Source organism: Theropithecus gelada, chromosome 10 (assembly GCF_003255815.1).
Source record: "Theropithecus gelada isolate Dixy chromosome 10, Tgel_1.0, whole genome shotgun sequence".
NCBI classification, from domain to species: Eukaryota; Metazoa; Chordata; class Mammalia; order Primates; family Cercopithecidae; genus Theropithecus; species Theropithecus gelada.
In genome coordinates this window covers 27,900,389-27,915,106 of record NC_037678.1, presented here as the reverse complement: position 1 = coordinate 27,915,106, position 14,718 = coordinate 27,900,389, and the positions used below count along the sequence as shown (strand labels likewise).

At 61.4% G+C, this 14,718-nt stretch overlaps 1 protein-coding gene and 1 pseudogene across 1 annotated transcript; one reads left to right on the top strand and one right to left on the bottom strand.

Moving 5' to 3' along the window:
• The first annotated feature begins 1,763 nt into the window (after nt 1-1,763).
• On the top strand, nt 1,764-9,088 carry LOC112632392 (probable palmitoyltransferase ZDHHC8). Its single transcript, XM_025398102.1, is given in 7 exon segments — nt 1,764-2,187; nt 3,976-4,149; nt 4,238-4,492; nt 5,516-5,776; nt 5,779-6,619; nt 8,099-8,175; nt 8,178-9,088. Coding segments are annotated over 7 exon segments (2,124 nt in total). The 3' UTR covers nt 8,270-9,088.
• A 2,290-nt stretch (nt 9,089-11,378) lies between these two features.
• Nucleotides 11,379-12,465, bottom strand: LOC112632391 (annotated as a pseudogene).
• Nucleotides 12,466-14,718: the final 2,253 nt, after the last annotated feature.

The window sequence follows — 14,718 nt, the reverse complement described above, 5'->3', positions numbered from 1 at the left end:
CAGTCTTACATTTATGTCTTTGTTCCACTTTGAGTGAATTTTTGTGTATGCTATTAGGTAAAGATCCAGCTTCAGCTTCATTCTTTTGCATGTGGATGTTCAGTTTTGCCAGCACCAGTTGTTGTAAAGATTGTTCTTTCCCCCCTTAAATCGTCTTGGTACCCTCATCAGAAATCATTTGACTATAAATCTGGGCTCTCTATTCTGTCAGTCTCTTATGTCTATCTTTATGCCAGTACCACACTGTTTAGATTACTGTAGCTTTGTAGTAAGTTTTGAAATCAGAAAATGTGAGTTTTCTACCTCTGTTCTTCTTTTTCAAGGTTGCTTTAGCTATTCAGGACCCTTTGATATTTCATGTGAATTTAGGATAGGTTTTTCTATTTCTGAAAAAAAAAAATCATGGTATTTTGGTAGGGATTGCATTACATTTATAGATTGTTTTGGGTATTATTGATATCTTAACAATATAAGGTCTTCCAATCCATGAACATGGAATATGTTTCCATTTATTTATGTCTAATTTCTCTAATGTTTTGTACTTTTCATTGTACAAGTCTTTCTCCTCCTTAGTTAATTCTTACTTTTTTTTTTTTTGAGATGGAGTTTCGCTCTTGTTGCCCAGGCTGGACCCCATCCAGGGTCCCTGGGCTGGAGGGTCCCATCTTTAGAACAGAGTGGGACTAGGGGCCATTCCAGAACAGTGCCCAGGAGAGAATGGGCTCTGAACCTCCGCCCAGCCCCCTCCTGCTGTATGTGGCTCTGTGCGGAGTGCATGGCCTCCCACCTCCCAGCCTGTTTGAGGGCTTCTCCCTTCCCCTCTCTGCTGCCTGGTCCCCTGGAGCTCTCCCTTTGCCGCCATGGGGCTCAGTTAAAGAAAAAAACTGATCCCAGCAGATGAGGGGAGGAACAGCCTGGATGGGGACAGAGGTGGGCATGGAGGGATGTTGTCTCCCCTGATGCACAGGCAGTGGCTGGGGGAGCGTCAGGGGGGCGTGGATGAAAGCTCAGAATCCAGCTTGTGGGTCCCAGCTCTAGACTTCCCGACTCCCAGGTTCCCCAAAAGGTCTGTAGTGTCCCGGGCACCTGGGCCCCAATCTCAGATGGAGGGGGCACAGTGTCTCCAAGTGGCTCGGCCCAGCCTCAGGGCTCCTCACACACACCCAGGGCCTCTGGAGTGGGCAACTCCTGCATCCTCCACTTCCCTCAGCTCAAAACCAGGGCAGGTTCGAAATGCCTGCTCACCCTTCTTGACGCCTGCTCAGCAGAGCCCCAGGTTGGGCTTGGGGGTTGGAAGTGAGGCAGCCTCTGGCCTCACTGGAGGGAGGTGGTGGGCTGAGCAAGCTGGCAAAGGACATGACCTACAGGGTGGGTTTGAGGTGGGGAGCGATTCAGGCAGATGCCTGTGTGGCCCTGCTGACCTAGCCCAGGCAGGGTGTGACAGATCTACCCAGCTCTGAGGGCACAGCTGCCTCCAGTCTCCAGCTCACTCCTGATCCCCAGGGCCACGTGTCCAGAAAGCCTGGGAGCTTGGATCAGCTGGACACAGATGGCCTGTCCTTCCAGCACCCCTGCTAGGGCTTCCTAGGAACTGATTGGTGTAGACTCCGGGCAGCAGACGGCCAGACTCTGCCCACAGGGTCCCTGGCTCCTCCCATGAGGTTACCCCATAGAACTGACTGTGCCCCTGTCAAGCCCTCCCCGCTAGCCCCTCACCAGCCATCAGCTGCTCCCCCTCTCTTGCCCATTGGGTCCTGGGGGTGATGGCTCCGCGGTCGCCTGCCCAGAGAGTGCACCACTCCCCATGCTGCCCCCCACCTGGCTACACCCTGAAAAATGTACCTTACCAAACCGTCCCACATGCACAGCCTGAGAAGTGGACTGTGCCTTGCTGGCAGCAGACCAACCAGCTGCCTAGCCCTGCTCAACTCTGCTTCTGCACCCCTATAACTCCCTGTCAACGCTGGCCCACACCTAACCAGCCAGCCAGCACCCAGAAGGGGGCCCAGCTTCCAGAGAGGAGGGCGCTGGCCAGGATGCTGACTGAGGTGGCAGACACAGCCAACCAGCCCGTCCCTCAGCGCTCCCTCTGCAGGCCCACTGCACAGAACTGTGGGCAGGTGGAGGCCCAGGCCTCAGCCCAGAGCAACAGGGAACAGCTGGGCTTGGTGGCTGGAGAGGGTTCCGGTGCCAGAAGCCTCCAGGACAGCCCTGGCTCCCCATTTTCTCCCATGCCCATCCCATGTCCCAGAATGGCCACTTTGGTTGCTGCAGGAGGGGTGGGAGGGGCTTTAAACCTATGAGAGAGGGGGTGGGGTCACAATCTTCAGCTGTAGTGGGCCGCTCTGGGTCACCGATAATTGAAGTGACGCCTGCGCAGTAAGCACAGAAGTGTCCCTCAAGGCCTCTCTGCAAGCACAGAGCAGCGCAAGACTGGAGCCTGGTCCATCCCAGCGCTGTCCTCAGACTGATGGCCAGTGCCACATGACTCGTCTGAGGATGTGATCCATCCCTGTGGTGAGAGCTCAGTTTCTAGTCCGGGGGCTGCTGTGTGCAGGGACCCTGGAGGAAGAATGCTTGTTTGGGGGTCAGGCCTCAGTCTCCCACTGGCTCTGTGAGCTTTGCCTGAGGTTCCCCATCTGTGCAATGGGTGACGACGTCTTGATATGGCTATGGGAGGACCCGTTGAGCCACAGCAGGGGCTGAGATGTTGGCACTTGGCAGCCAGCACCCACTGGGGAGGTGGCAGTGTGTGCACAGCCCACCCCTTCAGGAGGCTGGGGGCAGAGTGGCTGGGGGTGTCTGGGCCCCACCTCTCCTTCTGTGTGGCTGGGAATGGCATGCACTCCACAATGCCCTGGTAAGCCTAGGCTGGGACAAGGGTGATAGGGATAAAGCAGGCCAAGGTGATGAGGGCCACAGAGCGGCAACCAGAGATGTGTGGGCACACCAGGCAGAGGGCCCGGCCTGCCCAGCATGTCTCCACCCCACGAAGCTGCCTACCACTGGGCTGAGATGGGAGCACCAGGGCTCTGGTAGGTCCTCACTTCCTCTGGACAAGGCAGACAGGCCACCAGTCTTGCACCCTGCTCATCTCCCTCAGGGCCACCTCCACGGCAGGGTCAGGCAGAGAGCACAGGGCTGCCCGGTCACCAGGTCTCTGTTTCATAGGGCTGCCCGGTCACCAGGTCTCTGTTTCATATCAGCGGACCTGGGCTCTAAGAAGGGCCATCAAGGCCTCAGGCTGGCCCACTCCATCCTTGAGTCAGGGTTCTTCAGACTGACACAGGCTGGCCTGCAAGACCCTCATCTGCACGGTCCTCTCATGCAGGGTGGGCCTGGGGAGGACCCAGCCCATCTGAGCTGACTCCCAGCACTCGTCCAGGTATGGGGCAGCCTGGCAGTTGTCTGAAGACCCCGGGATGCACTTAGGAGCTCATCAGTGAGGCCCGGTGGGTGCCCGAAGCAGAAGGCAGAGAAGGGACACCTGCACCCCTGTGGGGTGTGTGCAGGGGCATCACTGGGTTCTCTGGTCCCATGCCCCTCCCCCCCGCCTCGTGGGGGCTGGCTTGATAGAGTGGGGGATACTAAGCTGGTGGCCTCCGAGAGCCTCTTCTGGGTTTGGAGTCGGCATTCCCCAGGATGGAAGAGGTGGGGGACCCCTGAAGGGTTACAGGTAACATCAGGCCTGGATCCCTTCCCTGGGATGGTGCAGAGAGGACCACAAGGCCCAGGAGGGTCCCCAGAACTCTCTTAAGCCTTGAGCCTGTTTCTTAGTGAAAAATGGGGTGATCGTGCTCCAGAAAGAGATTTCTGTGCAGGGGGCCGGGGGAGGGGTTCATGGGTTTAGTGAGACCAGGAAGGGAGTGGGTAGGCAGAGGCCATCCCCAGGCCTGGGGACCAAGCACTTGCCCGCTTGAGGAGCAGGCCAACTTAGGCCGCCACACCTCGGGCCTGCGCCCTGGTCCACTGCAGCCCAGGCCGCCATCCCCGTGGCCTCCTGCAGGGGCCGCCGCCTCTTTAGGAATGCGCCGCCTTTGGGGCCGCGCCGCCAGGGTGCACTGGGCTGGCTGAGCGCCTCCTGCCGCCTGGCCTGCAGCGCGCCCGCTCCTGCCGGCCGATGCCCCCGAGCTCCCAGCCTGCCGCAAGGTCCATCCCCGGCCTGTCGCCGACCCGCCCCAGCTAGCGGGCGGGTCAACTGGGCGGATTCCTTGCACCTCAAACCACCTGATCCCAGACGACTTTCATCCTGCTGGCGGCTCGCGCGGTGAGCGCCCCGCCAGTCCGCGCCGCTGCCGCCTAAGCCCAGCCAAAGCCAGGAGGAGCGGAAGGCGCCTAGCTCCGGCCAGACTGGAGCGGCTGGCGCCTGGATGTGGACCCAGCGGCGGGGAGACCCAAAGCGACTTTCGGTCCCCAAGGCGCCCGCCCGATCCCTACAATGAAGAGGGTGTCTGCTGGAGGTTAGTGTCCCTGGTGGGGGCCTGGGCTGGCAGTCAGGCCCTTGGATGGGGAAACAGGCAGGTTAGTGGGAGCCTAGAAGAGGCAGATGGGGCAGGTGGAGCCATAGAGATTCCTGGTAGGACCCTGCCTGTGTGCACCCAGAACTGGGAGCCACCGAGGGGAGCATGGTGTCCTGGAAGGGGCTGGCATGGGACCTCCAGGCTTGGCATCTGTCCCTTGGCCAGCATTGACCTAGGCCAGGTGGGCATCTGCCCCCAGGAGCACTGTGTACCAGGATGCCTGGAATTCCACCTTACAGAGTGGAATTAGTCACTCTGTAAGGTCTATGGGAAGACTTTGGAAGCTTTGAGACCTGCTTGAGAAAGCACATTTCTCTTCCTTGGGTTGCATGAGTGCTCTGTGGTCACTGGAATGGTGGGCAGCGCAGGGCGGTCTGTGCAGTGATCAGGAACGCTGAACAGCCCCAGGGTGCCATCCCTCCTTCTGGGCCACCCTGAGAGGCAGCCCTGTGGCTGGACCCCATGCACCTAGACCAGCCCCATCCCTAGGGACCTCTCCCCTCAAGACTGATGTTCTTCCTGGAGAGAGTCACATGGTGGAGCAGTAAGTCTGGGCCTCCTTGGCCAAGGGTCTGAGTCTGCAGGCATGCAGGGGCCGCGCCTCGCAGGAGGAGGCAGCTCTGCTTGGAGATGAGGGCTCTGGGTACATCATGTTTCTGGGACTCCTGGGTCCAGGGGGGAACTTGGGTCTGGTTGGCCAAGTCCATTGAGCCCACATTTGCCCTGATCCCTTTCTGGCTTTGTGGTTCCTGAGGCTCTTGTCCCTAGCCCAAGCCCATGCCCATGTGCCCATCACAGAGGCTAGACGAGGCTCATCCTCCCTGTGGCTGCCCTGAGTGGTGGGCCCCTGGGGCTGCGTGGCTCAAAGGGCGGAGCCCTGGGTGTCTGCAGTAGCCAGCTGTGGCCTCCCTCCTGCTGCAGAGCCCCTGCCCCTCAGCCATGGATGCTCAGGGACAGGGCCATGGGTCACTGTGTGACTCTTACGGCTCCTTGAGGCCCAGTTCCTGAGGCCACGGTGCCAGGTGTGGCCCCCGTGGGTGCTGACTGGCGGCTGCAGGCAGGGTGGCAGGTGGGCAGTGGTGAGAATGCCTTCTCCTTACAGGTTCCAGGCCCTGATTTCCTGACCCTGGGGGACGACAACATCCGTAGCCTGAACTTTGTGTCTGAGCCGAGCCTGGACCTCCCTGACTACGGGCCCAGGGACCTGCACACAGCCTACCAGCCATCCCCATCATTCAGTACCTCTGATGCCTTCTCAGCACTTTGTGCTCCCTGAGCCTCAAGGCCTCGAGCTGGCGGGGCGGGGACCACGTCGCTCTGCAGCCCCTGCGCTACGAGGGTGGACCCCCCCATGCCCCACTGTAGCATCTTTGCCCCCATGCACTGCCCAACGGCAACAGCAGCCTGTCCTATGATAGCCTGCTCAACCCTGACCCACCTGGTGGCCATGCCTGCCCCGCCCATCCAGCAGTTGGCGTGGCCAGATACCACTGACCCTACCTGCACCCTAGGGCAACGGGTGACCCACCACGGCCCCTGCCCCGCAGCTTCAGCCCCATGCTGGGCCGCCGGCCCCCGGAGCCCTCACCTGTGCACTACAACAACCTGTCCAGGGCCATCATGGCATCCATCCAGGAGCACAAGGACAGGGAGGAGCATGAGTGCCTGCTGCGCTCCCAGGCCAACTCACTCTTCGGCGACTTGGGCGTCTATGACGCGCCCAGCTTCTACACCCTGCAGCAGGCCAGTGTGCCGTGCCAGGGCCCCCGAGGTTCCGCGCTGCGTTACGGCTCCAGAGAGGACCCTGTGGCTGGGCCTGGCTTCGGCGGTGCCCGCAACCCTGCCCTGCAGACATCACTGTCCTTGCTGTCCAGCTCCGTGAGCCGTGCACCTCGGATGTCGTCCTCCCTGCAGGCTGATAAGGCCAGCAGCCATGCCCTGGGGCCCCGGTTCAGCAGTGACTCACACAGGTCAGTCACACTCCAGGGCCTGCCCTCCCTGACAGGCACTCCTGACTCACCGTCCTACGTGGGCCCCAGAGCTGTCGCTTTCATCCACATGGACCTCCCAGAGCCACCACCCTCGCTGGCTGTGCAGAGGTGGGTGCCGGGAGGTGCGGGTGGGCTTCCTGGCACAGGGCAGCTGTCCAGCCATCTGCAGGGCCCCTCTTGGCTGGGCACTCATAGGTCATCCCAGGGGCCTGAGTTTTTCTCTGGGGATGGGACAGGGAGGATGTGCCTCACCCTGCCTTGAAGGCCCTGGCTTGCCCATGTGGCCCAGCTCTGAGGATGTCCTGGGCACTCTCTGGGGACAGGGTATGAGAATTTGTGTCCTCATCCCAACAACGTGTTCCCCCAGAGCTGGCGTAGACCCAGCATGTGGGAGTCCGTGGGGCTTTCTCCTTGGGGCCGGTGTCATGCGGCAACCTGGGTCTCCTTTAGGCTGTGGCTCTGGCTTCCTGGGTCACAGTGGCCCTGTCCACCCAGGGCTCTCCCTGGGTCTGCTTTGCTGCATCTCTTGGAGGCTGGGGCTGAGGACATTACCTAGCCGCAGAATGTGCCACCCTGGGTGACCGGTCCCTGGCTCTCCATGTGGGACATAGTTCCAGGAAGCAGGGACTTCCCTGCTCGTAGGTGGGGAAACTGAGGACTGGAGAAAGCAGGTGTGCTCCAGGCACCCAGTAGGTTGGTAACTGAGAAAGCAGGGTCAGCTGGCTCGCAGGCCCAGGCCCAGGTAGGAGAACTGCACACCTGCTGGGGCCAGGACCCAGGCCGCGGTGCATGGTGTCCTCATGGCGTCTGTTGCCCCATCTGGGCCTGGAAACCTCAAGCACAGGCTCAGATGTTTCCCGTTGTCAGATGCAGCCCCAGGGGGAGAGCCCAGCCCAGCCTAGGCCAGGCCACTTGGCCACAAAGAGGCTGAGGGCACAGCAGTCCATCCAGCCCTGAGTAGACCTCCCCTACCCCACAGGGTGGGAGTCTGTCCAGCTTTTGTGGAGTTGAGGAGGAGGCTGCCATTGGCAGTGATGAATGGGGAGCCCGAGACCTAGAAGTGGGCAGCATTGCAGCCAGACAGGGATCGCAGCCCTGGGACAAAGGGCTCTCGCCTCAAGAAGGTTTAAGCGGCAAGGGTAGAGCTACTGTTGGTCAGCGCTGGTGGGCAGGAGGGCAGCCCCTCGTTTTCCTGAGAGAGAGCAGGAATGAGGCCAGGCAGAGAGACCAGGCTTCCAGTGCAGGGCAGGACAGGGGCTCCGGTCAGTGCCCACCTGGCTGCCCCATGCTCTCTGGGGCCAGTGCTGCCTAGGAGGGACCCAGGGACCCGGGAGGGTGGTGGCAGTTCTGATGACATCTGTCTGTCCTGTGATGGCACAGCTGCTCCCCAGGCAGGCTCTGCATCTCCCGCCTGCTTTCCAGGTGAACTCTCCGAGCCCAGAGGGCAGGGACTGCCCTGGGCCCCCACGACATGGTTACACCAGTCCACGTCCGTGTCGTCTATGTCCTGCTGCCTCCTCCGTCCTCTGTCCCGATGCATTCCTGTGTTCACCGTGTGCATGCGTGTATGTGCGTGTTTTGATGCAGGAACCACCCTCAGGTAAAGACCCCCCCGGGTAAGCTTAATGGGCAGTCCCCGGGCCTGGCCCGGCTGGGACCTACCACCGGCCCCCAGGGCCCTCTGCCAGCCCTACACAGCACACGCTGATTAAGAAGGTGTCCGGCGTGGGTGGGACCACGTACGAGATCTCGGTGTGAGGACTGACCACCACCCATCTGCTGTGGTGCCACGGGAACCAGGACCCCGCAGCGCATCCCCCTCCCCACCAACTTCTCTGCCCCAGGAACACGAGGCCACCCTAGCCTGGTATGGACCCATCAGCGGGAGAGAGTGCCACGCCTCCACACCTTGCCCCAGGCGCCCTCCCTGCCCATCCACTCATCTGGCCATGGGGAAGTTGGCTCACTGGGACAAGGGCCGCTGGTCTGGTCTGTGTCTGGGCCTGTCCCATGGCTAGGGCAGTGAGGGGGGCCTAGTCAGCCTCTTTGGGGCACCCTCTCTCAGCCAGGCTTGGCCCACTCCCATCACCCATGCACCCCAGATCATCGCCAGGCCAGCCCCCAACGGTCCCTTTACGGATGGGTCCCAGGGATGGACAGAGGCATCCAGGGTCTCCGCCGTCCTTCCGACACAGCCTGTGGGCTCCTGGACCGAGTGTCCCCGCCAGGCTACTCCTAACTAACGCGTTGCCTTTCGTGGACCCCGCTGGGAGCTCGTAGCTTGGCAAGGCTGATGCTTCTGCTCTGGCCTGTTCTGGGTGGTGGTGGATAGGTGGACAGATGGCCAGCCATGTGTCAGTGTTCCAGCTGCCACTGTCCCTTTCATCAAAGCCTCAACCTTTGCTTTATGCTCTTGTGGGAAGTGACGGGGCAGACGGGAGCAGACACAGGGATGATGCTGCCACGGGGCCTGTGACACCCAGAGCCCCCTCCCCAGCCCTCAGGCCCTCCCTGCCAAACTGGAGAACCCTGCCCCAAGGCATGCCACGTCCCCAACCCTGGCCTGGCTGTGGTGCTCACGCCATGGGAAAGCACACTGGGGAGGGGTCCGTGCTTCCCTTGGTGTCAGGGATCTGAGAATAAGCACAACGACAGCATCCACCTGCGTTGTGTCTGTTTTATGTTTTTATATCTACATCTATATATCTATAATTTTATTTAAAAAGAAAAGCTTATTTTGATTCTTTCCTTGGGCAAGACCAGGGCTGTTGCTGCAGGACCCCCAGAGTTAGGGGAGGGCAGAGGCCGGGCCCTGGAAGAGGGGGTGGCTGCTGTCTGGTGTGCAGGGGTAGGTGGGTTCCTCGGGGGCATTTCTGTGGGCTTGGGCTGAGTCAGAGGCTTGGGAAGAGGGTGTGGCCGATGGTCTATGGCTGGGAAGTGTGAGGGTCTCTTGCCTTGTGTCTGCATCAGTTCTGGCAGTGATGGGGTGTTTGGGGGAAAGACTTAGGTCTGCCGCTACCCACAGGGGAATCCCAGGAACCCAAGAGCTTGGCGAAATGAAGTGTGGGTGCATAGGGGCTACCTGCTGGCTCAGGGCCATGTGGGGGCTGCTGAACCTGCTGGAACTCTCCTGCCTGACAAACGCCAGGGGCAGGGCTGAGGGAGTGTGAGGGATGCGCAGCTGTTCAGGGCTGAGACAGCCTGGGCTGGGGCTGTCCTAGTGCGGGAGGGGTGCGGGCTGTAGGGCCCCGAAGCTGGCGCTGTGCTGACCACCTTTCTGCTTCTCTCTCACGGACGCCGCGGCCCACAGGGAGCGGATTGGCACCTGTACCCGTGGATGGGGGCAACGTGACCAGCCTTGGGTGCCTCCTGGGCTGCACCTATGCCACCTTGGCCGCCTGGAGGACCGCCCACCACTGCGGGCCCCCTGGAGCCCGACCACCTGGGGCACCCCCATGTGGGGCCATGTGCCGCCTGCACTTGGCTACCTAGTCTTTTCCCCAGCCTCTCCGGGCCTTAGCAGGATGACAAGTAGGCAGCTCTGGGGCCTGGGACAGCCCAGCTGGGGACCCAGGAGGTGAGACTGCCATGGATCCTAGGGCAGGGCTGGAGGTGAGCTGGGCTTTCTTCTCCACCAGCCACAGCTTGACAGACTCCCAGCCTGCCAGGGCCCGAGACCCTGTGTTTACGTGACCTCAGTGAGTCCCCCACCTGCTGCAGGGGGTCCAGCACCCCACAGGGGGCAGCACCAGAGCTTTGGGGACCAGCACAAACTTTGCTGAGCCTCCCTGTCCAACCAAGCTCTTTAGACCAAGCCACTTCCTCCTCAGGGAGCCCAGGCCTCCGTGGGTTGGGCTGGGTGGGGGGTCTCAGGTTGCCCCCGAAGGTCTCTGCACTCCTGCCCTTCGCCTGACACATGAACAGATGCCTTAATTTCCTGGAGCCGCCAGCGTGGTGAGCCACTGGCCCCTGCCTGCCACCAGGGTCCTGTGGTCATGGCCAGCTCTGTCTGGGCCCCACTAGGGCTGCCTGCACCCAGAGACGATGCTGCTGGGAGCTCAGAGAGCCCGAAGCCCAAGCCCTGTGTCCTCCAGCAGAGGTACGGCCTGTGGCAGCGTGGCACTCTGGCCAGCCCTTCTCCGGCACAGGGTCCCTGTCCCTGGTTTACCCTGGGCTGCTGCTCTATTTCTCCCATTTTGGGATGAGAAAGCCACAAAACTCTCCTGCATTGTTCTTAAGGGCACCCCTGCTAATTAATTCCCCAAATAAAATTTTTGGTGTTGATCTCCACAGCTCTGTCTACCAATGTGGCGCCCTGGGTTGGGGAGGTGACAGGACCTGGGCAGGGAGGGTGGTGGCCAGGAAGGGAGGGGAGTTGCATGAGGGGCATGAGGTCAGTGGATCAGCAGGTTCAGTGCTGAAAACCTGACCTCTGAGGTCCCCGGGAGGGCCTGGCCCAGGGGGCAAGACCTGAGGACCCCCTAGTCCTTACTGCTGTTGCCTTTCAGTGGAAACCCTCCTAAGACCCCTTGGGGGTCAGAGCCCTGTGCAGAGGGGCTGCCTTCTGGAGGGCAGGTGGGATGTAGGGTGGGAAGCCAGCCCTGAGGCTGGGGTCTCCACCCTGAGGGACCCTCGCTGTCAGATGGCCCGGGTGTCTCTTCCCCAGTTTCCACAGAGACGTGCTTACCAGCCATGTATGTCATGACTCTATGTCCAGCCACAGGCCCAGCCCTCAGGACAGACCCCGCCTCCACCCTTCTCTGCATCTCCCGGCAGGGATGGCGCACAGTGGTGCCGACATGGCCACTGGGCGTCTGGGGCAGTGCTGGTCGCCTGGCCTCCTCGCTGGAACCGCTGGGCCTCCGGCCTAGGACAGGAGGCCATCCACCTCAAGGTGCAGGAAGGGGTCCAGCAGGGCCCGGAGCTTCCAGATGGTGGCATGGCTCAGCAGGAGTGGCACCAACCCCTCGAAGGGCCTAGGGTTCACCATGTACACATAGGTGCCCAGCAGGGCACCCAGCAGCAGCCTCAGGGTCAACAGCCTACGGGTGGCGGCAGTCAGGGGCAGGGGTGCGCAGGGGGCCTGGGGGCTGGGCTCTGCCGCGCAGTCACCTACCAGAGCTGGCCTGCCAGGCCCTTGGAGCTTTCCAGCTTTGGTCTTCCTTTCTGTTGGGGAGGGGAGCCCACCCCGATGGTCCAGGCTGAGGGCGGGGATCCCTGACTTTGGGAAACCCTCCTCAGACAGGGCTCCCCCCACCACAGCCCTGGCCCCTTTCTCCTGGACAGGTTCCTGCAGCCACTTTTCAGATGCCCCCTGCCCTGGACCTGCTCTGCTGGAGCCCATTTCTCCCCCTCGCCCAAGCAGGGCCCTGGGTGGGGGGCTGGTCTCCAGACCCAGAGTGGGGCGTGGGGGGCTCACTGCCATGCTTGCCATCTGCGGCTCCTTCCTGGCCTGACTGCGGCACTGGGCCTGCTCCCTGCAGAGGCCTGTCAGGACCCCACGTGCTCCACCCCCAGCCTGGCACCCACCCCCTGGCTCAGTGCTATGGAGGTGGGGGGGTCAAGGGTGGATCTGCCCTGTCCTGACCAGGACCCCTTCCGAGACCCTGCTCAGCCGACCTGGTCCCTGCCCCCATGTTACCTGAGAATCCCCAGCTAGATGTCCTTCTGGTCCAGCACACCCCGGACGTCCTCCTTGAGGTGTTGGGGGCCAGAGGAGGTAAGCACAGCAGGCCCCGGCCCCGCCCTACCCAGCCTCTCGCCTGCCCGGCCCCATCCTTCTGGGTGCTGCTCTGTGGGGACCTACCAGCAGCCTGGTGGCCTGGTGGTTCAGGGCCATGTGCATCTCAGCCATGCTGTCGGGAGGATGGTGGGGTCACGCCTGAGGAGGACCCACTGGGTGGGCCCCCAGTACCCCTCCCCCTCAGCCAGGCGGGCACTTCTGTGATGACCATCTTCTCAAAGCACAGGCGGATCTGCTGCAGCTCGTTCTGAGGGTGGGGCCCAGGGTGGGCTTGGGCAGCATCAGCAGGGTGGCAGGTACCTCCCTGCCGGGCCCACCTGCCTGCTGCACGAAGGTTCCTCCCCCTACAGGCCCTCCCCGAGGCCCACCGGCCTGCTGCACGAAGGTTCCTCCCCCTACAGGCCCTCCCCGAGGCCCACTGGCTTGCTGCACGAAGGTTCTTTCCTCCCCACTGAACCCCCCAGGCCCACCTGGAGTGTTGCATGAAGGTTCCTCCCCCCACAGCCCCTCCCCCAGGCCCACCTGGGACTGCTGCACGAAAGTCTCTTGCCCCTGGCACAGCTCCTGCCACAGCAGCTGCAGAGGTACCCTGTTCCCCAAGGGCTGCATGCTAGCTGGGTCGGGGGGCTGTGGGAGAGCCCCCAGATCAGTCCTAAGGCTGTGGGCTAGTGGGGCATTGGCTGCATGGGGTCCTTGGGCTCTGTACCAGGCCAGGGGAGTGCAGCTTGAGTGTTTGGGACACAGGGGCAGGAACTGCTGCCCCGGCCCCAGGAGGGCCCCTAGCTGCTCCCAAAGGTCCTGGTTCTGCCTCTTCTGGGGGTGGGGGGCAGAGAGAGGGGACTGCCTGTCATGGCCGCTCCTGGGGCTGGAGCTGGGGCTGGGGCTGGGGCAAGGGTGCCAGGGGGTGGGTGGGGTGCTCACCAGACTGTGATTCTCCTGCTCCAGCTGCAGGAAGGACTGTTCTGCAGAGCCCAGCGGCCCGCACTGCAGCTGGGACAGGGCTGCCCTGGGCGAGGCCAGGGCCCTTCCCTCCAGCGACAGGGATGGGCATGCACAGGGTCTGGGCCCTGAGCCAGTGGATCCCTCCTGCCTAGAAGCCCTCTGATTTGACCCTGGGTGCAGGGGCCAGCCCCACCTGAGCCTTGTCTCCAGGTTTCCTTGTCTCAGTCCCTCAGGGTTTCTTGCTGTCTGCTCCTTGCTGGACAGAAAGATCGCGGGAGCCTTGCTCTCTACCCTGGGCCCCCTGCCCCTGTCCCCTGCCCCTGGAACTGGGTAAGGTCTCTGGGACTGAACTGAGTGAGCAGAGGAGATGGGGACCAGGCAGGGCCACCCTACAAATCCCTGGCAGTGCTAGTCCAGGCATTCTCCATGGCTGCTGGAGGCTGCAGCTGGGGGACACGGTGGGGGTGGGGGTGGGGGTGGCCACAGGGGCCCAGGGTTTTCAGCCCTGCCATCCCTCCCTGCAACCCCTTCCTGACCCCAGGTCCAGGCTCTGGCCTGGCCTGACCTACTGCCCTCTTATTGAGGGCTCTGGGTGACTCACTGGCTCCCAGGCTGCCCCAGGCAACAGTCACAAAGGCCTGGGTGCAGCCAGGGAGGTTGCAATGGGCCCCTCCCACCTGGTCCTGAAGCTGCCCCACCTGATGACCTCACTGCCTCTGACCCACCATGTGAGTTTTCTTTCTTTCTTTCTTTTTATGGGAAGGGGCCTTGCTCTGTCACCCAGGCTGGAGCGCAGTGACACAATGATGTCTCATTGCAGCCTCCAACTCCTGGGCTCAGGCAATCCTCCCACCTCAGCCTCCCAAGTAGCTAGGACTACAGGTCTGTGCAACCATGCCCGGCTAATTTTTAAATTTTTTGCAGAGATGGTGGTCTCACTGTGTTGCCCAGGCTGGTCTCAAACTCCTGGCCTCAAGCGATCTCTTGCCTCAGTGTCTGAAAGTGTTGGGATTACAGACTTGAGCCACTGTGCCCAGCCTTGTTATTTTTCTTAAGATGTAAAACAGATAATGCACACACAGTGTGGATTCAAAAAATATCAAACAATAAAAATGGCTTCCAAGCCTTTCCCACCTCTGTCTCCTGTCCCTGCAGCCAGGACCCCTCCTCTTTAAGCTCCTCCTGGAGGTGGGCTGCCATCCCCTGCCCCTCGTTCCCACTGAAGAGGTCATCCTGTAGCCCAGCTTTTCTTTTCACCTGATGTATCTCTGAGGTTTTAAAACATTCTTTTCTAGCTATGTATTGAACATTTACTTTATGCCAGATCCAGTACATGCCATTGTTACCCTCTGTTTACGGGTGGGGAAGCTGAGGCAGGAAGCCTTTTAGTCACTTGCCGAAGGCCACGCTGTTACCAGTGGGACCGGATTTGGGCAGCTGAAGAGCACTCATCCAACAATGGGGTCGGATTCATGCCCCAGGCCCATTCCCTCCTGCTCCCTGGTGCTCCTCACACCATCTG